The sequence below is a fragment of the Benincasa hispida genome, chromosome 5, assembly GCF_009727055.1.
Source record: "Benincasa hispida cultivar B227 chromosome 5, ASM972705v1, whole genome shotgun sequence".
NCBI lineage: Eukaryota > Viridiplantae > Streptophyta > Magnoliopsida > Cucurbitales > Cucurbitaceae > Benincasa > Benincasa hispida.
Window position 1 is genome coordinate 30,588,854 of NC_052353.1, and position 23,710 is coordinate 30,612,563.

Sequence of the window (23,710 nt, forward strand, 5' to 3'; positions counted from 1 at the left end):
TCAAAGCGTTTATACTGAAAAAAGATTTTCTCATCAATTTTCTCCAAAAACTTATTCATACATTGATTATCAAAATGCTTGGTACAATATGTTTTGGTTAAACAATTTTAATCATTCTTGGTTCATAATGTTTGACAAAACATGTATTCAAAATTTTCCATTATGGTTTAATGATTGGTGGGACATATTTGGCCTTAATGAGGCTATCCTACCATATACAATCCTTGAAAGTTTCAAATACTTTTCAAATAATGTTTTCTCAAATTCTTTTGACTTAATTTTACGTTTTTCAAATTACTTCCATCTAGCATGGATCTTTTGCTGGAATTATTCTGTTTCAGAATCAAATGGCATCTCCCGCCTATCTCGTTCATATCGAATCAAGTGGTGGGACAAATTCAACACAGCTGTTGCTGCAAAAAATGTGGTGGAAAAATGGTTTTCCATCTATCCCCATAATATGAAGCCAAACCTACAAAAGAATCAACAATTTTTTACTCAAAAATCAAGACTGATGGCTGCAATGGCACAAGTATCCAATGAAGAAGACCTCAAGATTATAATTCAACAAATTTTGTCCTCATCCACTACTAACCAAGAAGAAAATACATCAAACATTCAAGAAGAAGAGGATGACAACGAATTTACAAACTTTATGCATCATATCCACATGCCAGCTCAATCAAATAAGTAGACGACAAACTCCAATTGAAGACAAAACGTGTCAAACTTAAGTTTCGATGTATTGTACAAATGTTTAGTTTTTAGCTTTTACGTGTCATGTGTCTTGTACTAGTCATGTGTCTTGTACAAATGTTCAGTTTTTAGATTTTATGTGACATGTGTCTTAGAACGTGTCCACCGAATGTAATTCATGGTAAGTTTTCTAACACTATAAAGGAAGTTTAGTATGAATCGAGGAGGGCATGTTATGTTTTTACAAGTTTTTGCCTTGAGAGAAAAGGGAGAGAACTTTGTACCTTTTGTTGAAAAATAAAGTTCTTCATTTTCTCCTCCCAAAAGTTCTTCATTTCTCCTAAACATTTCAAGTAAGTTTATACTTCCTACATCAATCTTTCTTTATCAATTTTAAGTTTATATTTCCTTTATCAATTTTGTTCATCGATTTCAAGTTCATCAATCTTTCTTTATTTCTTACATTAATCTTTGTTTATCAATTCCAACAATTAATTTATTTTTGTTTTATTAACTTGCAATTTACACCAACTTCATCATCATTTTAATCACATATTAAATTAAACTTTGCATCATTCCATACCAACATACTCATTCATTCCATTTCATAATAATCATTTTCCATTTCCATATTTGCCACGTGTCATCCATGCACACTTCCACCAAAACAATTTACTCCACATTCTTCATGCCACACACACGTCATATGTCCACTTCTTCTTCCCTACATCTATCGTTGAAAATTCTAAAATTTTGCTATATCTTGTAAATATTTTCAAGAGTTTTACCATTTGAAATAAAAGTATATTTTTTTTTACATTTTGTTTGAGTATGCAAATTGAGATCTCGCTTTTGCTCTTCACTCTTTAGACCGTTCCATTCCTCTCCATCTCGGATCTTTCCATTCCTCTTGATGTCTTGGTCTCTATTTTCTCTTATAATTTGTTTCTACTCTCGCTCTCTGTTCTTGACTCGACTCTCTTCATTTTATGTAAAGAAAACAAATAATGAGTTGCAAGATTTAAAGCAAGAGAGCAAAAGAGTTCTGCCGATGATAGCGAGAGGGGAAAAAAACAACTTGATTTTTAAAATTATTTTGGGTCAGCGGCACAATTATCTCTTTTCGTGGTTCACTCATCTTCTTCTCGAAAGGAATGGGAAAATGTCTTTTAGTTTTGAACCTTTGGCATAATGTACCAATTTCACATGGCCACGAAGAACCAATATCCAAAGCACGACAAAAGAAAGACTTTGGAAATAACATAAAGACCTCAGTCGAGAGCTTGCAAGACCGGAAAACTTATCCAGACAACCTTTATGGATAAGGACCTAAAATTCCACTACTACAAATAAAATAGCTAATAATACCAATTACTGCTTTATTTAAACCATAAGGTTCGCTGAGTTCATGATTAACAGTGGAGGATCTCAATTTTCAGCCATTCATCTAACTACATGCGGATTTTGGATCTTATTTCCTCAAGAAAACAAAAAAATATAGCAGCTCTAAGCATCAATCTTTATGAACAAAACTACTAAAATGTGTTTGGATCAGATGTTGAGCACCTTCAACCAGCCTCCTTACCACTTCTCCTGCAGGTAGAATCTCCTTGATTAGTCCAACTCCTTGCCCTGCATACATTGCCATGCTCTCGATGTCGCCTTTTGTTGTTTCATTTGGCACGGTACCCGCAAAGCGTCGTATATCTACGTCCTGTTCTAAGCATGAATGTATTGAATGAAGGATGCTTGAAAGTAGCGCAGAACAACATTATATCCTCAACTTCTTCATTGTCAACCTAAATATTTAATTTTTTGATGATCCAACATATAAACTAATTGCAGAATTTCATCAGGCATAACAATAAAAGACAGCAACATTTTTTTTATGCATGTTATGGAAGATAAATATCCCTTCTATGCACCTGGTTAAGTAGAAAAGAGATAAGGGAAAGCTCACCAAGCCATTAATTGTTGAGCGGCCAATGACAGGCTGGTTGCTTTCATTTTCATTGGCAGGAAGTGACTTCCAATCATCGTAAAAGGGTGTCTGTAGAACGCGCTGTGGTGCACCGGGCCATCTTGCACGGCCAAAAATATTTGTATAATCAGTTGCTTCCAGTTCTACCAACTTCCTCTTGTATGTAGGGTGAGCACGGCTTTCTTCAGTAGCGACAAACCTGCAATGTTCCTTTGAGTTCTTGTGCACACAAATTTGAAATAACTATCGTAACAAACTTTGATGCAAAAGATCAATCATGATACTGCCTAAAATTTATGAGATATGTTTTGTTATTAGATTATATAATCGTTCAAATACAATAATATAGCAAGGATAAAGGCAACTTTTGAATTACACCAAAGAAAAATAGGTTTTCTGCCTCTGAACTATTTATGACGTGGATTATGATGTGACCAATCAACCTCGATAGAACTTCCTCGCACACCATTCTCATGGCTATATTTTCATGCCTCGGATAAATGAAAATTAGACATATGTATAAGAATATATGTTAGGGACCATTAATGAAATTTCTACACTGACATTAATACTATCGTACTTAGTGTCACAGGGCTAATCGAGGTCCTAACACTTATATGTTCTCTCTGAACAGAACCTGACTGAACTGGATGTGAGGCAATATTCTATTCTTAATACTGGAAATTGTTTCTAATTGAGCGCCATTTTGTACCATGGATCTACCAGCTTTTTAAAATAAGTTTTCTAAGTTGTGATCTATCACAGTTGAGGTTTTCTAACCTAGTTCCAAGGCAGACACCACGAGCACCAAGGGCCAGGGCAGCAACATAACCACGGGAATCTGAAATACCGCCAGCCGCAATTACTGGTATATCTTCATTCCCAACAATATCAACTACCCTTGGTAAGATGGAAATCAAACCTTCCTGTCAAGAACCAAGTCAAACTTCTATAGACTATTTTCATTTTTCTGATAATGAAACTTCTATAGACTATGTATTTGAGAAAAGTTATGAGATAGATGTACAATGTGAAGAGAAGTGAAGAATGGGAATAATAAAAACATGAACCAAAGTATTATCACTGACTGAAACCAACAAATAAAAATACTAGCAGTTCTTACTTCAAGTGAAATTTGAAGAAGAAAAGTAGGCAATTACCTAAAATGTATGTGCATGATTGATGTCAAAAAGGAAAAATGTTCAAATACTTTAATGATAAGTTCAATATTAAAAAATCCGGTTCCCTCCAAAGCTGATTTCGAACTGAATACAGTCTTCTAACATAACCATTGACTCAACAAAACCAACGTTGTATATTCTTCAAAACATGAACTTGGAGCAGGGTAAGTAGGTTGGTGTCTGAACTAAGACAACAGTCTCTTAATGAATTGAGACACAGATGTTTGATGAATCAACTTTCTTATCTAAGTCAAATTACTTTTCTTGTTAATTCCTTTCTTTTTCTTGTAATTTACAGACACTTTATAAAGGAGAAGAACCGTTAAAAAACATATAGCCCCCAAGTGATTTAGAGGATGGAAAAAAAACTATAATGGAAGAAGTCGAAACAAATACAATAGCATCACGTGTTAATTAAATTTTATGGGAAGAAGAAAATCTATACTTGACCAATAACATGCCCTCCCGCTTCCCGACCTTGCACAATTATTGCATCAACACCAGCATCAACTGCTTTACTCGCTTCCTCAACACTCCCAACCTGCAGAAAGTAGTTTTAAAAATTGTAACATGCCACAATATGAGTAGATGACCGATAATGTCCTAGAACAGAATAATGAAGCCTGAAGTGATGGACCAGAACACAAGAGAAGCATGTGATTTAATAAGATGACTGATTTTTCAAGAAAATTAGGCCTCCACAACCGTGCATAAAAAGTTTAATGATAAGATAAAGCAATCAACTTGATTTGGATCTTGTGGACATGCATTGTTAATGTGATTTGCAAGAGAACACTCACTTGTGGAATAATTTTCACCCCAGCAGAATGAACTTGATCCACAAGATCCTTTGAACATTCTCCCCAGTACACTTGCACAACTGCTACTTTCTCGTCTAATATGGCCTTTAGATTTTGCTCGTGAGGAAATGCTAAAATGACACCTACTCCAAATGTTTTATCCGTTAACGCTCGGGTCTTCCTTATCAAACCTCGTACAAAATCAGGTGACTCCTGGTACACAAAAAATTTAAGCGTTCAAGCTCCTTGCTACTCAATTAGAGTGAACAGGAGAACAGGAAATGGTACGAATAAATAGTTGGGATAAATGGGAAGATATACACCTTTTGACTTTATAATTAAAAGACTGTCTGATAATCATTTTACCATATGTTGTCAATTTAAGAATATAACCTTGCTCAATCCTTAATACAAGCCTATATTTTTAAAATATTTTTGAGATCATAGTAAGATTCACAAACCTACATGTAGCTCTCAAAAAATAATTGATCGGCCAAAATCACAAGACAATTGCAGAAAATATAAACTAAAGCTAATTATATCGAGCTCTTAGACAACAAAAGACAGAATAGTTATGAAACCGATAATCCTCCAACTAATTTCCTAACTAATAGAAGAACAAATGAAGAAATAGCTGTAAGAAGTTTGCATTAAATTTGTTAAATCATCCATCAATCTTAAATTATAATTTTAATCATATCAACAAATGGAGATCAACATTAACGGGAGAGAAGATGTGTCTGTTAAATCACCGATCTACCGAAAAGCTTAAGTTGATAGGTAAGGTACGTTTAATTATATCAATACTTAAAAATAAAAAAAAATAAAAAATAAAAAAAACTTTACATTCATGCCATATACAAACTGCTCAAACTGCTCACAACAGATTGACAAAATCAATAATTCTTCTGTTCATTCACATTATCAATTCCCCCGACTAAGACCCCAGTTAAGCTAACACTCCATAATTTCATAACTAATCATTACCCAATCGTCCGAATTCCTATAAAACCATGCAACAAACAGTTGCAAAAATCGGAAAACGGCAATTATTCAAATTGATCAACAATTAAAAGTTTCAAAATCCGAACACGTATGATCAAACAATCGATCACTGAAATCCGTTACGAAAGGAGAAACTCCGGTTCCACTCACGTATCGCACATCAGAGATGCTTTTCCACAACACATGACATTCATTTCCGACATAGGTAAAGGAAAAACAAGGAAGCATAGAGAGTAAAATACCCAATCCGGGGCTCTGAGAAGACCAAGTCCGCCGGCATTGGCGACGGCAGCAACAAGCTCAGGACCGGAGATATCAGGTCCAAGCGGAGCCTGAACTATGCCGTACTGGAAACCAAGTATTCCTCGAAAATCCATCTGATTCTGTGTCGTCGGTGGGAAATAATGGATTGATCGGAAGAAAAGTGACTTTGAATATATTGGAAGGAAGTAGCAGTGGCAGCCATGGGAGGCGGCTTTGAAGGTTATGTGAGAGCTGCCGGATTCAACACGTAAGCAAATACGCCGCGCACTCAGTATAATCTGTCGAATAATGTGAAACGACGACGTAATTGAAGACGTGTACAATTTTTCCTTTTTCCCTTTTTATTTTGTTTATTAGTTTGAATAATGCTTTTGTTATTATAATGTCCTCCACTATTTGAGTGGGAAATAAAATATAAATAAATAAATAAATAATAAAATAAAGATCAATATTTGTGAATCACTGAATTTGAATCAATGTTTATGAGTTAGGTGAATATTTGTATTAAATAAAGAGATTGTTTTCAAGTTTGTTTTTGGATTTTTTTATTAAATATAAATATGGGTTGATTTTATTTTAGTTTAACTAAGTTTAGTTGGTGCTTTTTTGTAATTGAATGTTGGAAATATATTAAATTGGGGAAGTTTCAAAGTAAACTTTTGAAAAGTTTTATTTTTTATTTTTTATTTTCAAATTTTGAAATTTGTTCTAACAAATAATCTTATCAACCTATCTATAAAGATTAAAAAGTGTATGAATAACATAAAGATTATAGAGATTGTTGTTATCATTTATTTTGTCTCAAAAAGATATCCTTAGATTATTTTATATTTTTGTATTTTTTTTTCTCATTATTTCAATTTGTAAACTTTATGTCATCGACTTTGTTAGTTGACCCTTGCAATTGCTCGAGATCAATAATGATCGATGGTTTAAATCCTAGAGTTGAAGCTTTTCCTAATCCTCGTGGCGGTATGAGAAGGCGTAAATGCCTCAAATCTAATTAAAAATGTAATCCTAAAATGGAGCATTTTGGATTATGTATGGCTAAATAAAATAGTTATATAATAATATTAAAAAAATTGTCAATTACCAAATTAACAAATATTCTAAAAAGATGTCACTGTTATTAAGAATAGAATTGACTTAGACGATATACTCTTAAAGTCACAAAAGTAGTGATAGTTCAAATGGTTACATCTCAAAAAGCTTTTATTATTACCATTATAGAAACTCAACAGTAAACATTACATATTATTTTTACCACATTTCTACTGCATTTTATGTTTCACTCAACGCCATTTTAAGCATTTTATGTTTCACTCAACACCATTTTAGGCCTTTCGGCTCAACATAGCAATGCTAGGTGTTACACAACTCAAAGTATATAAATAAACTCCAAACTCGTTTTAGCTTTATACATCATCAACCTGAAATGACAAATCGAAGCCCATTGTCGGTACAGAAGATGAATTGCCTGAGGTTTTTATAGTTAGACCGATCCCAAAGCCTGTCCTGCTACGAGTCGTCTTCTTCTCAACCGCTCGGCAATGATGAAGGCAAGCTCTAGAGACTGAGAAGCATTGAGCCTAGGGTCGCAGTGAGTATGGTACCGTGAGCTCAAATCATTATACGTTATAGTTCGTGAGCCTCCAACGCATTCGGTAACATTCTGCCCTGTCATCTCCAAATGAACTCCTCCAGGGTAGCTTCCCTCTTGATCATGTACATCGAAAAATGCTCTCACCTCAGCCTGCAATCGACAAATTGACAAATACACCAATGATTAATGAGTTAAGTGAAAAAGAAGTACAACTCCAATGATATCCGACTAAGCATTAATTCACGTCTGAAGTTGAGTAAAACTCAACTAAATGCATAAAAAGATTGTTCTAAATGGAAGATCTATAGAGTAATTAACGAGATTAAGGCTTAAAACCATAATCCAAGAAGGTCAAAAGCATCCAATCAAATTAAGGAAGGATGATCAATGCATTTATGTATAGGTATTGATGTAACAAGTTAATAGTACTTGCAATAGAAAACACTAAACCTGGAAAAGAAGGCAAGGAACAAACCAGTGTAATGAGTCATGACCAAACCAAACATATTTAAATTGGAAAGAGAGATGTACCCTAATAGCATCGAACGAACGTGTTTTTAGTCCACAGGGAGCTTTGATTGTATTCCCGTGCATGGGATCGCTGACCCAAGTGACGATTTGACCAGCTCGGCGTACTTCCCTGATTAAATGTGGAAGTTTCACTCTCATGTTCTCAGCTCCCATTCTTACTATCACTACAATTCTTCCAGGCTTGTTTGTGGGATTTAGAATGTCAATAAGCTTGACCAATTCTTTTGGATCCATCTTATCACTTGCCTGTATCAAAATGCTACAATTTATCAGTTGTCAAATTTCTACTACATTCATCAGAGGAACAATTCAAGAACCATTATATATCACCCAGAGAAAAATAAGATGTAGAAGTGTTTAGCAGGTCAAAGAATGAGACATTTCACAAGTAAATGGCAAAGATCATCGAGCAAAAATTGAGAAATGAAAAACAATATACAAAATCATCCATAAATTTCATCTCCAAACTATTAAGTCAATTTTATTGTAATCTTAAGCCATTATATTTTTTTCAATTTTATTTGTAAATTGCAAATTGGTTCTAATATGTGGTAGTTTCAAACGGAATATTAATTTGATCATCCTCCATGGCATGCAGCAAAAGTGCAATGACAAGTTGATTGCATACATTATGACATGGTTTAAACAAAAATGATCAAAATAAAACGAAAGTGCAGTTCCGGGACAAAATGGGAAAGGGTGGGATGATGGTCAAAAGATAATCATAATTTAATGAAACATCACCATCTAAAAATTGGACAGAGGTACCTTAATGCCAAGAGGATTAGCAACACCTCTCAAAAACTCAACATGTGCACCATCGAGTTGTCGAGTCCGTTCTCCCACCCAAAGCATGTGAGCCGAGCAGTCATAGTAAATCCCAGAAGTGGAATCCTCCCTCGTAAGTGCTTGCTCATAAGGGAGGAGCAAACACTCATGAGATGTCCAGAACTCGGTCGAGGTCATGATAGGGTGTTCCACAGTGAGTCCAGAAGCAGCCATGAATCCAAGGGCCTCATCAACTCTATGGGCTAGTTCTCGGTATCTGTTGGCACAGGTGCAACAAAAATATATAACCAAACTATGCCACTACAACCAAAAGTTATCAAAACAAATGGCTCATGGGTCACTTTATCAACATGGTTGACTGGTATTCATTGTAAATTCTACAAGGTTCATGGTTCATGGTTGAGTAGAATGAAACCAAATGCCAATACAAAAGGTACATAAAAGAATAAAGTACTTGAGAGTCAAACCTGTCACCCTGCTCGCTATGCTCGGTGAAATCAAGATTCCATTGCGTAACTCTCTGCATTGCGGCATAACCTCCCGTAGCAAAGGCCCTCAGGAGGTTTAATGTTGCTACTGACTGGCAGTAAGCTCTATTCATTCGATCTGGGTCTGGAATTCTAGATTTCTCATCAAATGAATCGCCATTTATATTGTCTCCTCTATAGCTTGGGAGTTTCACTCCATCCTTCTCCTCATATGGGTCTGATCTTGGCTTTGCAAACTGACCTGCCATTCTTCCTACCTACACCATACATAAGTCCTATTACAAACCCATCAAATGTAATTCCAGATAACAACTCTGGAATCATTCAGCAGTCTTTCAGGAGAGAATAATGCATTGTTAGAAAACTTTAGCTCCAATCTCTAGTGTAGGGAAATTCGCCCTATTTAATAAATAAGTAAAGAGTAAGGAAAACTGCAGTGATACACATGTTAAGAAAATGTTCAGAAGAATAAGAACCACTTGTGTGACTAAATTTCTGGGGATAGGGGCCCTCTAACTAGAGTTTTCATGTTCAAACCCCATATGGTGTGTTCAGAAGTGTTTTTAAACTACGTCATTTTAACAAAAATTATAAGTACAAATACTTTATCGTAAAACATCATAAATGCTCTTGCACTTTTCCAAAACAAATTATCGATCACTTCTAATTTGGAATGGACAGTATTTTTGGTACAACAATAGCGTCTTTGGAGGCCAAAGTCACTCCCAAACATACCTGTAATAGCATTTTCTCAACCGTCAATATAGATGATCAGTTGTGAGGTCTAGTACTAATTTCTAAGGCCTATTTATTCAAACTTTTGGGTTTAGTTGTAACATATCAAATCAATTACAAACATGCTATCAAACGATAATATCACAGAAGTAAAAGTCAAAACATGGAGAATTATTCGAGGAGGCCACCAAAATGTGGCTAACAGTATCACTCTAAACTTATATCAGTGGTCATGAAGGGCATGTAGATTTTCGAATACACATCCAACTGTTATTAATTTGGCTAGCTTGAATAAGTTTTCCAACCCATGTCACTTACTAGGAAAGACAAAATACAATCAAGCATTCAACAAAACTTATCAAAATCAATCAAAACCATCCCACAATGCAAACATAATAATAATAAAACAAAAACCAAACATATGCAATAGTAATCAACCTTGATAACAGGCATTTGACCTCCAAACATAAGAACAACGCTCATCTGCAGCAGAACACGGAAGGTATCACGAATGTTATTGGCATTAAACTCCTTAAAGCTCTCAGCACAATCCCCACCCTGGAGAAGAAAAGCCTTCCCCACAGCCGCCTGCGCCAGCCGGTCCTCAAGCGACCTAGCCTCTCCGGCAAAGACGATCGGAGGGAACGATTCAAGGGTCCTGAGGACGGATTCAAGCGCCGCCTGATCGGGATATTCGGGGAGTTGCAAAGCCCTCTTCGACTTCCAGCTATCGAGGGTCCATTTCGTCGGGACCTGGATAGATGATTTCGAAGACCTTGATGGGTCGGCGGCGTGAATGGCGGAGATGGGTTTGGGTGATCGGACGGAAGGGGGAAGACGGCGGTGGTGGGAGGTTTTGGAGGTGATCGGAAAGAAGGGATGGGGGAGAGATTTTGGGAGAGAAGTAGTGGTTGGGAGAGCCATTTTTGGGGTTAGCTCAGAGAGGGAAACAGAGTGAAAGGAAGATGATGGTGGTGATGGAGATCGGAAAAATCTCAACTCAAAAAAGCGAAGATGTAGACTGAATTCGGTTGTGTGTTTATTCCGTTATTCGAAATCAAAGATTCGAAGGCAGCCACCAGAGGGTCAAATCCGTAAAAAGTGGTAACTTTTTGCCACCTTTTCTTCTTTTCTGTTTTTGTCCAAAATAAGAATAAAATTGTTTTGCAAAAAAAAAAAAAAAACATGTTTTAATCCATTTTTACCCTCAAATTTCACCATATTTTGCAAATAAATATAAATAGATATGTTTGATATGTCATGTCATTTGATGTTTTTTTAATATTAAAAAAACTTAAACCAAGCAAGTTTGAATCGTCTAAAAAGATGTTTTTCAAAAAATTATTTTCAATAGAATTTTTATAAAGTGTTAAAAATTAAATTTAAAAAACACTCGTGTTTATTACCATAAGTGTGCTATGGTAAAATAAGTCATTTTGAAAAAATATTAAAATACTTATCAACCACTTAAAATAGGCAACACTTTCAAAATATATTTTAAACAATTTTTATCAAAAATGTTTAAATAAAAATGATTTTTTTGAAAAATATTTTTTTTAATAGTCAATCTAAATAAGTCCTTAGTGTTTCTGTTAATGTCAAATTGCTACAAAAACAACTATTATACATTATAAACTAATCATTTCAATTTTATATTTAAAAATACTTTTATTGGCTGAATTGTTTTGTTTTTTGTTTTCTTCTAGTATATGACTAGTTGAGGTGGTGGTCAGAGTTAATCGTTGGACATGATCGTGAAATAGGTGGTAGGAGTTATTCACCATAAGTGATCATTGAAGTTGGTCGGCCATTATAGGTAGTTGTTGAAGTTTTGGCATCAAATGTAGTCGCCATAATCGATTGCCACAAGTGGTCTTTTGTCAGATGCATAGACCATCAAACGTAGTTGTCAAAGCATGTCGTCAGTGACTTTTGTTGTAATGCGGCAACTATAGTTGTCAAAGTCGGTTCTCAATAGCGGTCAATGGGTGGAGTCATTGAAAACGTAAAAGAGACAGTGAGAGAGAGAAATGAAGTTCCTCAATAAATATGTAAACTTCAACAATAAACACTGTTTCAATCTTATTGATAGTATCAACAATGTCATCTCCATGATCAAGGGGTCAAGAGTAGAACAAGGTAGTTGTGACAAAGATTCTGACATAGCATGTGATAGTCACACCATCACCATGCATCAAGCTGCAAATTTGGAGAACTCCCTTCAAATTGAAAAGCTTTGTACTATGAAATCTCAGTTTTAATAGAGAAGAAGGGTTAATTGATTTTGCTTATTTGCTTAGATTTACTTTTATTTTATGTCAAGATAACCATTCTTGCATTTCCTGCATACATTTTGATGAGAAAAATTATAAGATAATTAGTATATTTGAGTAAATATTTACTTTAGTTGTTAATTAGATTGATTAGTGTTTAATTCGTATTTTATAATTAATTCGTTAATTGTTTGATTTTATTGTAAGGCTATAAATAGCCACTTTAAGGTTGTAATTGGAAGATTTTGATTATCTTTTAAATATAGAATCTTTGTTCTTAGAGATAATTCTCTCAACCTTAGGGATGAATTTTCCTTTTTCGTCTATCAATTTGCTCTAATATCTAAATCTTTGCATCACATACTATAAATACCACTTTAGGGTTTTATTGGAAGATTTTGATTATCTTTTAAATATAGAATCTTTGTTCTTAGAGATAATTCTCTCAACCTTAGGGATGAATTTTCCTTTTTCATCTATCAATTTGGTCTAATATCTAAATCTTTGCATCACATGCTATAATAGCCACTTCATGATTATAATTGGAAGATTTTGATTATCTTTTAAATATGAAGTCTTTGTTCTTAGAGATAATTCTCTCAACCTTAGGGATGAATTTTCCTTTTTCATCTATCAATTTGGTCTAATATCTAAATATTTGCATCACATTTTATATATGCCCTAATTATGATATATATATGTGTATATATATATATATGGGTTAGACAAGGGGTTGTTTTCAAATATAAGAAAATGAACCAAAATATTTACAAGTATAGCAAAATTTTACTGTCTATCTACGACAGATTGCGATAAACTACTATCTATATCTATCTATGTCATGATTGTTGGGTTTTATGTCCTAAAACTCGTGGTTTGTAAACAATAAACTCGTTTTGTAAATCGATAAAGTTGTCGTTAAATATATGAATTGCTTATTTCGTTTTATAAATAAATCCAATAACTAAAAAGATTCATGAATATTACATGAGTACTTGAACTTTATGTGGAGACAGAAGAGTTGATCAAGTTCGAGTAAATAGTCAAAATGATCTATAATATACGAATAAGATTTGGTGTCTTATTTTGGTAATACTATCAGATGCGGTCCACTGTATAATTGTTACAATGAGTTGTAAAGTGCTACAAACGAAGTGATCCTGATTCGTTCATGTGGTGACATGAGGAGTGAGGGCGTCCTGTGCAATGAGTTTGCATAAGATCGGACCAAGAAATAAGTCACTCTTACTTTATAACGTTGTTTACTGTTTAAGACTAACTATTTCATAGCAATGACCTAGGTAATTTAATCTTAATCCTGAACTAACTATGAACTCCTGTTTATTCGGGATTTCCTTAGATTTGCATAGGTGAGGGTTGGCTTAACAGCGCGGGCTCAATAAGTCTCCCATTTCAAGAGTAAGACCAGATAGATAGATGGAGACATAGGGTGCAAGATGAAATTCATTCCTACTCGCTTTCAAGGATAGTAGAGAGGTTATTCTCTTAAACACTGATTTCGGGTCTTGAACAAGGGGTTTCATCCTCTCATTGGCATGAGAGGGATTTTGTTTGTTGATTGGATCACAAACAAATTGTTCATTAAAGGATCAATGGAACTTAAGGAACAAGAGATAATCTGAGGATAAAATAGTCATTTGATCCAGTCATTATTACGAACAACCTACAAAAGATTAACTTACTAATTATGATTATATCGAGTGGACACAATATATTTACAATGAGGGGAGTACAACTACTCTCGGATCGTTGGAGCCCATGATTTGTAGGTCCATTAGGTCTCATATAGCTCACAAATAGATTAGCATTAGAATAGCGTGATAAGTTGATTTGAAACGTTCAAATTCGAATTAAGAAAATTAATAATTATATGTGATATAATTACATGTTTAATTTTGGAATTAAACGTAATTGGAGAATCGATTAATATATAAGTATGATTTAAATATTAATTTCATGAATAGGAATTCAATTAATGGAATTGGTGACAAATTAATTTAATATTTGATATTAAATTAATAGAATTAATTAAATTGTTTAATTAGTTATTAATATGTTATTAATTTTATTAGAAAAATTAATTATTAAATTAATTTTTTAAAATTAATAAATTTTCAGTTTTAATTAAAGAATTAAAATTGAAAAAAGTTTTGATTTTGAAAATCATTTCAAAATCAAGAAAAATTGAGAAAAATCCCAATGTGGGATTTTCCCGCTTTCAAGCAAGAAAGTTAGTCACCTTCTTGAAGAAATTCATTTTACAGAGATCATTGAGCAGAAGCGGATCGTCCAAATTCCATTTTGATTGAAAAAACTAAATTTATAGTAAACATACAAGATATGCATTCATAAACAAATTACAACATGTTTTTTTTTATAAAGAAATAGAGTTCAAAAGATACTATCTTTGAAGAACTATTCTTCTTGTAAATCCCTCGAACTGTCACGAACTCGAACACAACAACCCTTGAAAACTTTCTTCAAAAACTTCACGAACCAAACACAGACACTACCATGGGAGCCTTTGGAATTCTCAAGGTGAGAGTCCGAGAGTAGTGGACTCTGATTATTTTGGTTTGGAGGGTTTGTTTGAGTTTGGAAGAGGAAGAAGATTGAAGAAGACACAGAACGATTCTGTGAATTTTCTATCGTTTACTAAAAACTTCAATCGTGTAGGTTCTCACGTAAGTATGTAAGGAAAAAAAGAAAGTAAATTCTTTCATTCCATTTTCCATAAAACCAATTAACCATCCACTAAGGTAGTTGGAAAGAAATTAGGAATTATTATCCAAAACAATAAAATAAATATGATAACTAACTAATCATATCTTATTTATATTAAACTATATGTTATATCAAATATAACACATAATCTATAGTTTTAATATTGTATCATATACAATATAAACTATAGTTCTTTTTCTCTATTTTATGGCATTTAATATAAATCATATTTATATTAAATATAAATCATATTTATATTAAATTTAACAACTATAAATCACATTCATAGTAAACATATTTGAATCCCATTCACATATTTATTTCCTCCAAATAAATTATAATGCATCAAATACATTATAACAATTATATTGTATATAATTGAATTAATTGAATTATATCATATATAATTAAATTTCCTCTTATTAATTTGAACAATTCAAATTAACCCAAAAATTGATTCTCAACTAAATCCTTTTAAGCTACCAAGGGGACCTTATGGGCTTGTAGCTTGAAGCTCCAACGTTATGTGAATAATTAATTAAACTCTTTAATTACATTATCTACCATCCATTAACTGTCGAGCACTCCACTAAAGACCGACAACTGCACTCTTTGCACTACAGATATATTTCTGTGTCCATTGGATATAACCAATCAACAGTACGATAACCCTTCATAAATTGCTCATAAGTACAGCTAGGCCAAATTACCATTTTGCCCCTGTAGTTACCTCTAACTCCTTAATTACCACTTATCCCTCTAATGAACAATAGATCATAGTCCTACTATGACTAAACCCCTCTCGGGCTAGGAGAGGATGTGGTGCCACATTGTTCAAGATCCGGAATTAGCTTTTAAGGGAGCAATTTATCTACTTACCCCTGCTTCGGGGAAGGAGTGAATTCCATTTGTGTAGCTGAGTTCCCAACTCCCCAATCAGACGAATCCCCAAAATGGTAGGCTTGTTGAGTCAGCAATCTAGACACTCTCACCCATACAAATCAAAGGACCGTCTTCATAGACAGAAGTTCACAACTTACTCAAGATTAAGGTCATGTTACCTAGTGAAATGAAAGTCTCTATTATGAACGATGTTATATAATGAGACTAAGCATTTCGTGGTCTAGTCTTATACAAACTCCTTTATATAGACCCACTCGCATCTCTAATACATGAATGATCAGGATCATATCATTTGTAGCACTTTACAACACTTGTAACACCTACAAAGCGGGCCATACTCGTAGTGTCACCAAAATAAGGTACCCAGCCTTATCCATTTACTACAAACTATTTAGGTTATCACTTAAGCATCATCCACCTGTATGTCTCCACATACATATTTAAGTTACAACGATAACCTTGGATGTTAGTTTATTGATTTGTGGTTATGCAACTAAAATATCACATATTTTATAAACAAAGTGAATAAAAATATCATATATTATTAATCACATAAAAGTTTGTTCATACAAGCTTTACAAACTATAAGACCCTATGAGATTTAAGGCATCAATGCCAACACTTTTTACACATAATTTCACCACCAAATTCAAGGAGTAGCTGGAATCACTTCAAGTGATTAGTTTGCATGAGAGTCATGTAATAAAATCACTCTTGATTGAGTGGAAAAAGGACATGCAATTACTGAATTGCTGAGTTTTTTAAAGTTGAAGAAGTTGTTCTTCAACAAGCTAAAAAACCAGAAAACATCTCCTTCAATTCCCTAAGTTCAAGCTTGTTTTGAGCCCCACAACTCAATCTAAGGCTCATAGAAAATAGTAGGGAAGCTCTAGTGGTGGTTCATGACTTGAATTGAAGAAGATTGCAGTTGTATTTCGTTGAAGAAGAGGATCTTCAAAGGTATGTAATGAAACCCTCTTGATACCCTATGAACATGCTTATTTTGATGTCAAAATTGAAGAATTAGAATGTTTAATGATCCTGTTTTCTTCCACTGCATGTTTCTGTAAACCAACAATGATAGACATAGATAGTAGTCTATCGCGGTCTATCGCAGATAGACTGTGATATTTTGCTATCATTTGTAAATATTTTGAACATTTTTATCATTTAAAATATTTTTCTTTTAGAACAAGTGATACTACATTAATACTCTTATCTCCATAAGGCAATATGTGGTTTAAACCTTTAGGAAGTGGATTTTCGAATTGGAAACTATGGATTTCGATCTAGGTAAGTACTTTTCACATCACTACCAAAATATAGATTTGACTATTGTTGTTTAAGATATGTTTTATACCATTTGAAACTTATCCAAATTGCTTTGGATGCTTCAAATGTTAGACATCTTTTAGTTTATTTTGAGAGTAAAAGTGTCACTACTTTAAGCAATTTTTAGTTCATTTTGAGAGTGAAAGTGTCACCTGGATACTATTTAGGAACTTTATGTAGTTTCATGGTTAAACTCTCACTTAGATACTTTTTATGAATACTTAAGTGATTTTGTGACACTTAATCTCGTCTTAGTTTATTTCTAGATTGAAAGTATCATTAAGACATTTTTTTAAGATTTTTTTATGTCATTTTCATTGTCAAAGTGTGACTTAGTAATTTTTTGGAACTATTTACGTGGTTTTTAGAGTCAAAATGGAACATAGACACTTTTATGGAACTTGTTAGTTTCTAAAGGGTCACTTAGGCATTTTTGAGTTTGTTTGGAGAGTGAAAGCATCACTTAGACACTTTTTAGGAACATTTTACATGGTTTTCACTAACAAAGTTTGACTTAGTTACCTTTTAGGAATATTTTAGATGATTTTGAAGGTCAAAGTGAGGCTTAGGTACTTTTTAGTTTGTTTCGAGATTGAAAGTGTCATTTTGACACTTTTAAGGAACCTTTTACATAGTTTTCGTATACAAATGATGACTTAACTACCTTTTAAGAGTATTTTAGGTGGTTTTCATAGTCAAAGTTGGTTTTGTGACATATAGGAACCTTTTAGGAACTTAAAAGTGGTTTTCATACTCGTTTGTTGATGCTAAGTAATTGAATCTTAAAATGTTGTAAATTTGATTTTCTTGTAAGGAATTTGGAGAATCTTGCTAGTGCTAGTGTTTTCCTCTAGAATATATTACAAGTTGAATTATATGTTTCAACAGTGACCTCTCCATTTTCAAATTCAAATTTTATTTATTGCATTGATAGATAAATTATCTCAAGTATTATTGCAATAGTTAGTGGTGAGTATATGATCTAACAAGATTGAATATTGTTATTATTGTTGACATGAATGTACGGGTTAAATTATATCATGAATGTGTGTTATTCTTTGCACAAACTAAATAGAATTACATGTTTCATTTATTTATTCTCATCCTCTTTTAAAGAGAACTATAAAAAAAGTTGTTATTTGTTGTTCCTTCTTAATATTGTTATCATTGTTAATATTCATGTGTAAGGTTGAACTCTAAATTGAATATTTGTTTGTGAGGAATTTTTTAGTTTATTGTTTTTGTTCCTTATTTAAGGATGCTATTTGTTGTTTAATATGATGTGTTTACTACCATTTTGAAGAATCTTGTAAGTATTATTGTGTTTGCCTCTAGAGTATATTATGAGTTGAAATGGATTTTTTTGTATATTTTTGATTGAGTAGACAAACTTTTCTAAGTATTATTGCAATATATGAAATTAGAAGATTGAATATTATTATAATCGTTGACATGGATGTATTGTGAGTATAAATTATTACATCAATGTTCTGTAAGTAAAACATTTACCCAATTTGATTATGGGTGTTCATACTTGTGGAGGTAAGTTATGACATCAATGTCTTAAGCAAGATCAATGAGTTGGAAAATTTGTTGATATTAGAAAGGTAAAACCTTCTTATGTTGTTGTCGTTGTCAATATTGATGTGTAGAATTGAATTCTAAAATGATTTTTTATTTTCTTACTAGGTTTTGCAAGAATCTGTTGGAAAAAAGGGCAAAACCATAGAGCAGTTGATATGTTTATAAGTTTTTTATACGGTTAGTGGCAAAACTTTGGTTGCAATGTACTCATTTCTGGCTTCTTCTAAAATCATTATCAATGATTATTAGTCTATCTATTTGTAAAATATTATCAACTTTATGATCATATTATATATATATATATATAAGTATTTTATGTTTGTGTTGTTTTTGTGTTTAAATAGGATTAGTTGATTATGGAAATCACGTGTAATGGTAAGATTCAAAGAAATAACAACTTATCAAAAAAATGTATTTTATTGACAATACAAATGTGTTATAATATGAAATTATGTGACATAAAAACGTGTCATGATAAAATATTTGTTGACATAAAACATTGGTCATGGTTCATATAATCTTGACAATAAAAAATGTCATTATTCAAATATTTTTTACAATAAAATGTCACTCTATATCCTTTTTTGACATTTTATTATTATCGTCAATACCCATAACGCTACAATAATAAACCAATTTGAGTCAATTGATGACAGTTTATCATTGTCAATAATTATTCATTGTTGACAATTATTTATTGTCATTAAAAGTTCAATTATAACAATTTTCAAAAACTATCATTGATGCTCATACTTTTACAAGGGATACCATGACATAAAATAACTGTCACGAATTTTAATTATGACAGATTTTATATGTCATAGAATCATAGTTTTATTATAGCGGAGGCGCTAGAGGATGAAAGATGTTTTGTTCTTATTTTTTGAGTTTGATACGAATCAGTAAATTTAATCCCAGTTGGGTTTTGAAATTTTGATGACCAACATAGTTCAACGCTAATGAATTTGAAATTGAACAGTAGAGAAATCGACTCTAAGCGTCGAGTTTGAGTGAAAAATAAGCTCTCGTTCAATAGCATTTATGTTTCCAATTTCTTGTTTTTTTTTTAATTGGGAAAATTCTTATAAATAGAAAAATCTAAAAAATATTTACACTTTATAGCAAAAATATTTATTGTTTCTTGTTTGTTTTTATAATACATATAAAATACAACTATAACAAAATGTGTGTGTGTGTGTGTGTTGCTAAAAATTCAAAAACAAAATCAATTTTTTAAAATGTCCTTTTTTTTTTTTTACAAATTTTCAAATTTTGGTTTCGTTTTTTAAAATGTGTTTAAGAATTAGATAATGAAGTAAGAAAAAAGTTTGATTATTTGGTTGGCTATCAAGATTATGTTTTGTGTTTTTCAGATTTATTGAGTTTAACAAATATTTGTTTGGTAGAGAATCTAAATTCTGTTTTTAAAATCTGTATTCGGATTTTGTGGTCTAAACAGTCAAATTCTAAAAACAACATTTTTATGCTTTTATTGTATTGAGCTTTGAATTTTAAAATTTAAAATGCAGAATTATATAAAATAAATATAGATACATTTAGAAGTATAGTATGCTATATTATAACCTCAATTCAATTTTTAAAAGAAAAATTTTCAAAAATAGAAAAAAATGTCAAACTATTTAAAAAAAATAACAAAAAAAAAAAAAAAACAGTGTTGATAGATTTCTATTTGCCTCTATCAAAGAAGATGAAACTTTTTCTATTTTGTGTAAATGGCTTCCCCTATACAAAAAAAATAAAAATAAAAATAAAAATAAATAACATAATACATGTTTATATATAAATTAGTAATGGTTTATTGTCAATTAATATTTAGTGGGTAACTACAACTAGTTTTGGATAATTATAATGGATAGCATTTTTTGGGATAATAACCAAGTGTATAACTACATTTTTAAAAGATTGCAAATATAGGTCTATATGCAATAAATTTTTATCGTTGATAGACTTTTATCAGCGATATAGTCTATTACTGATAGAAACCAATGATATGGTTTACTACTGATAGACTCCTACCAATAATATGAAGACTAACTAAATTTTGTCATATTTGTAATTTTTTTTTACATTATGTTATATCTGCTAATACTTTGAACCCAATTGTTATATTTGCAATTGTCCCTTTTTAATTTATAAATATAATATCAAACACATTTTAAAAAATTGTTTACATTTAAATCCAGTTTTTGAATCTGCTACCAAACACATATTTGACAACAAGAAAGACAACTCTTTTTTTCACTGAATCCAATATTTTCAAATTTTTGTTTTCAGATTTTTTTACCAAAAAGACTCTTAGTTTTCAAGCTAAACTTTAAAAAATAGTAGAAAATGGTCAATATCAATTTATATCCCTAAACTTTGAAGTTGTATTAATTAAAATCCTGAATTAATAATTATATAAATTTAAACCCTAAACTTTTGTAAATATATCAATTAAATTCCTAGAATTTTTATATTTTAATCAATTTAGACAATTTCATTATAATTACCTTATAAAATCATCCATCATTAATTTTTAAATGAGCATACACTTTTCAAATGAAATTGCATATAAGAATTTAAATCGATTTATTTATAAACGTTTAAAATTTGGTTTAACTACTACTTTGGTCCTCTATACTTTTCGTTTTAGTTCATTTTGGCCCTATATTTTTAAGATATTCATTTTGGTCCTTATACTTTTAACTTTAGTTCATTTTGATCCTTATACTTTCAAAATGTTCATTTCGGTTATTGTACTTTTAAAAAGTAAATATTTATATCCCTTCATTTTCAATTTTCCTTCATTTTTAAGGGATCAAAATTGTCACTCTTTGAAAGTTCAAGGACCAAAATGAATATTTTGAAAGTACATGGACTAAAATGAACATTTTAAAAATATAGGGACCAAATGGGCCTTTAATATTAATATTGTTGTTTTCAAAACTTATTAGAGAAATATTGTTGTTTTGAAACTTATTAGAGAAATACTGTTGTTTGGGGATTTCGAGGCTAGAAGTCGAGGGTTGAGAATTTGATTAATGTAGAGGTTGAACGTTGAGAACTCGACAAATAAAGAAAAACTTGGAAACAATACGTAAATTAGGGTTGTCGAGGGTTGAAGTTTCAACATACATAAGTCGAAACTTCAACCCTCGGCAAGAAAAAGGAAATCTTGCTAATTTTATGATGAGGATCTCGCTCTCGAAGGGAATCTCGCTAATTTTGTATATTAGGTTGTCGAAGGTTGAAGTTCTGGCATACATAAGTCGAAACTTCAACCCTTGACAAGGAAGATAAGTGGGTGAAGCAGATTGTAAGAGAGAGCGAAATTGTAGGAGAGAGCGAGATTGAAAGCGAGATTGTAGGAGAGAGCGAGATTGAAAGCGAGATTGTAGAAGAGAACGAGATTGAGAGAGCGAGATTGTAGGAGAGAGCAAGATTGAAGCGAGATTGTAGAAGAGAGTGAGATTGAGAGAGCGAGATTGTAGGAGAGAGCGAGATTGAGAGAGCGATATTGTGAGCGAGAGTGAGATTGTGAGCGAGAGCGAGGTTGAGTCTGCCACATGGATTAAACAGTCAACCAGTCAGCTGACGTGGTCTACCATATGGAAATCGTCTTCACTTTATTTACTTTCCATAAGTCTGAAAAAATGCATATATATCACCAAGCTGCCTCTGCTCCGATTCCCCTACACGATTCCCTGCATGCATTGACGTTATCCGATTCCCCTGCTCCGATTCCATGCATTCATTGACGCATTCATGCTCCTCTGCTATAACCTTAATGCCTTTTCAACTACCCTAAACCCGTGGGTCGAGTGTTCAACGCTCGACCTACATTCTTTTAAACCACCACTCTCTTCATTTTTCCTTAATCACTCCCTCGATAATTTTTGAAGACGTGCCCTTGATTTTGCTCACTCCTCTCCCCTTGATTTGCTCACTGCCCTTTCATAGCTCACTGCCCCCTCACTGCCTTCGAAAATAAGCCTTCGAAATCATCTTCCTCTGCTCCCATTTCCATTTCCATTTCTCTTCTTGTATTTCGTTTAATACAAATGATTCTCACACAACTATACTGGTTCGTTACTCTACTAAATTTTTATTTTTTAAGAATAATTATAAATTTTATTTTTGTTCTTATATTATTGTTTTTTTTTTATAGATTCTAGTTTTTTTTTTTTAATTTTTTGTAATTGTTGTCAGATAACAAATAACAGGAAAAAAGGGTGAACGTTGTCACTTGAAGGAAAAAAGAGAACTACCGTCGAATCTGTGAGTTGAACTTATGATATTTGAAAAGTTTAGTTTATTCTTATGATATTTTGTTTATTTATATCAACTTTGATGTTTATAGTGTTAAAATGTTTAGTTTATTGTTATGTTTAAGAAGTTGATATTTATAGTTTAATACAAAATTATTGTGATAGTTAACAAGTTTAGTATAGTTTCAAAAGTTTAATATAGTGTGAAAATTTTAGTTTATTCATATGATATTTGATTCTTTAGTATTAATTTGATGTTTATAGTTGTTAAATGTTTAGTTTATTGTTATGTTTAAGAAGTTGATATTTATAGTTTAATACAAAATTATTGTAATTTAGTTAACAAGTTTAGTATAGTTTCAAAAGTTTAATATAGTTTGAAAATTTTAGTTTATTCATATGAAAATTATTGTTGTTATGTTTATTGTGATAAGTTGATATTTTCTAGTATTAACTTTGAAAATATAGTTTAAACTCGTTTGAAAAAGTTTAATTTAATTCAATTTTTTATTTTGTATTAAATTTGAAA

General features: G+C 32.0%; 2 protein-coding genes across 3 annotated transcripts; both read right to left on the reverse strand.

Annotated features, from left to right (window-relative positions):
* Positions 1-2,050: 2,050 nt before the first annotated feature.
* LOC120078655 (nitronate monooxygenase) lies at positions 2,051-6,177 on the reverse strand. 2 transcript variants are annotated; one of them, XM_039032946.1, is made up of 6 exons: positions 5,906-6,175; positions 4,659-4,871; positions 4,304-4,399; positions 3,458-3,603; positions 2,657-2,876; positions 2,051-2,410 (listed from the first exon to the last, which is right to left on the reverse strand). In XM_039032946.1, exons 1-6 carry the CDS (start codon positions 6,038-6,040, stop codon positions 2,210-2,212), a joined length of 1,011 nt encoding a protein of 336 aa, XP_038888874.1. In that variant the 5' UTR covers positions 6,041-6,175; the 3' UTR covers positions 2,051-2,209. The 2 variants fall into 2 exon arrangements, with proteins under 2 accessions (XP_038888874.1, XP_038888875.1); XM_039032947.1 differs by having other exon boundaries at positions 2,224-2,495; positions 5,906-6,177.
* Positions 6,178-7,109: 932 nt separating this feature from the next.
* On the reverse strand, positions 7,110-11,151 carry LOC120078425 (phospho-2-dehydro-3-deoxyheptonate aldolase 2, chloroplastic-like). The gene is made up of 5 exons (XM_039032699.1): positions 10,512-11,151; positions 9,318-9,595; positions 8,830-9,106; positions 8,062-8,307; positions 7,110-7,680 (listed from the first exon to the last, which is right to left on the reverse strand). Exons 1-5 carry the CDS (start codon positions 10,995-10,997, stop codon positions 7,420-7,422), a joined length of 1,548 nt encoding a protein of 515 aa, XP_038888627.1. The 5' UTR covers positions 10,998-11,151; the 3' UTR covers positions 7,110-7,419.
* Positions 11,152-23,710: the final 12,559 nt, after the last annotated feature.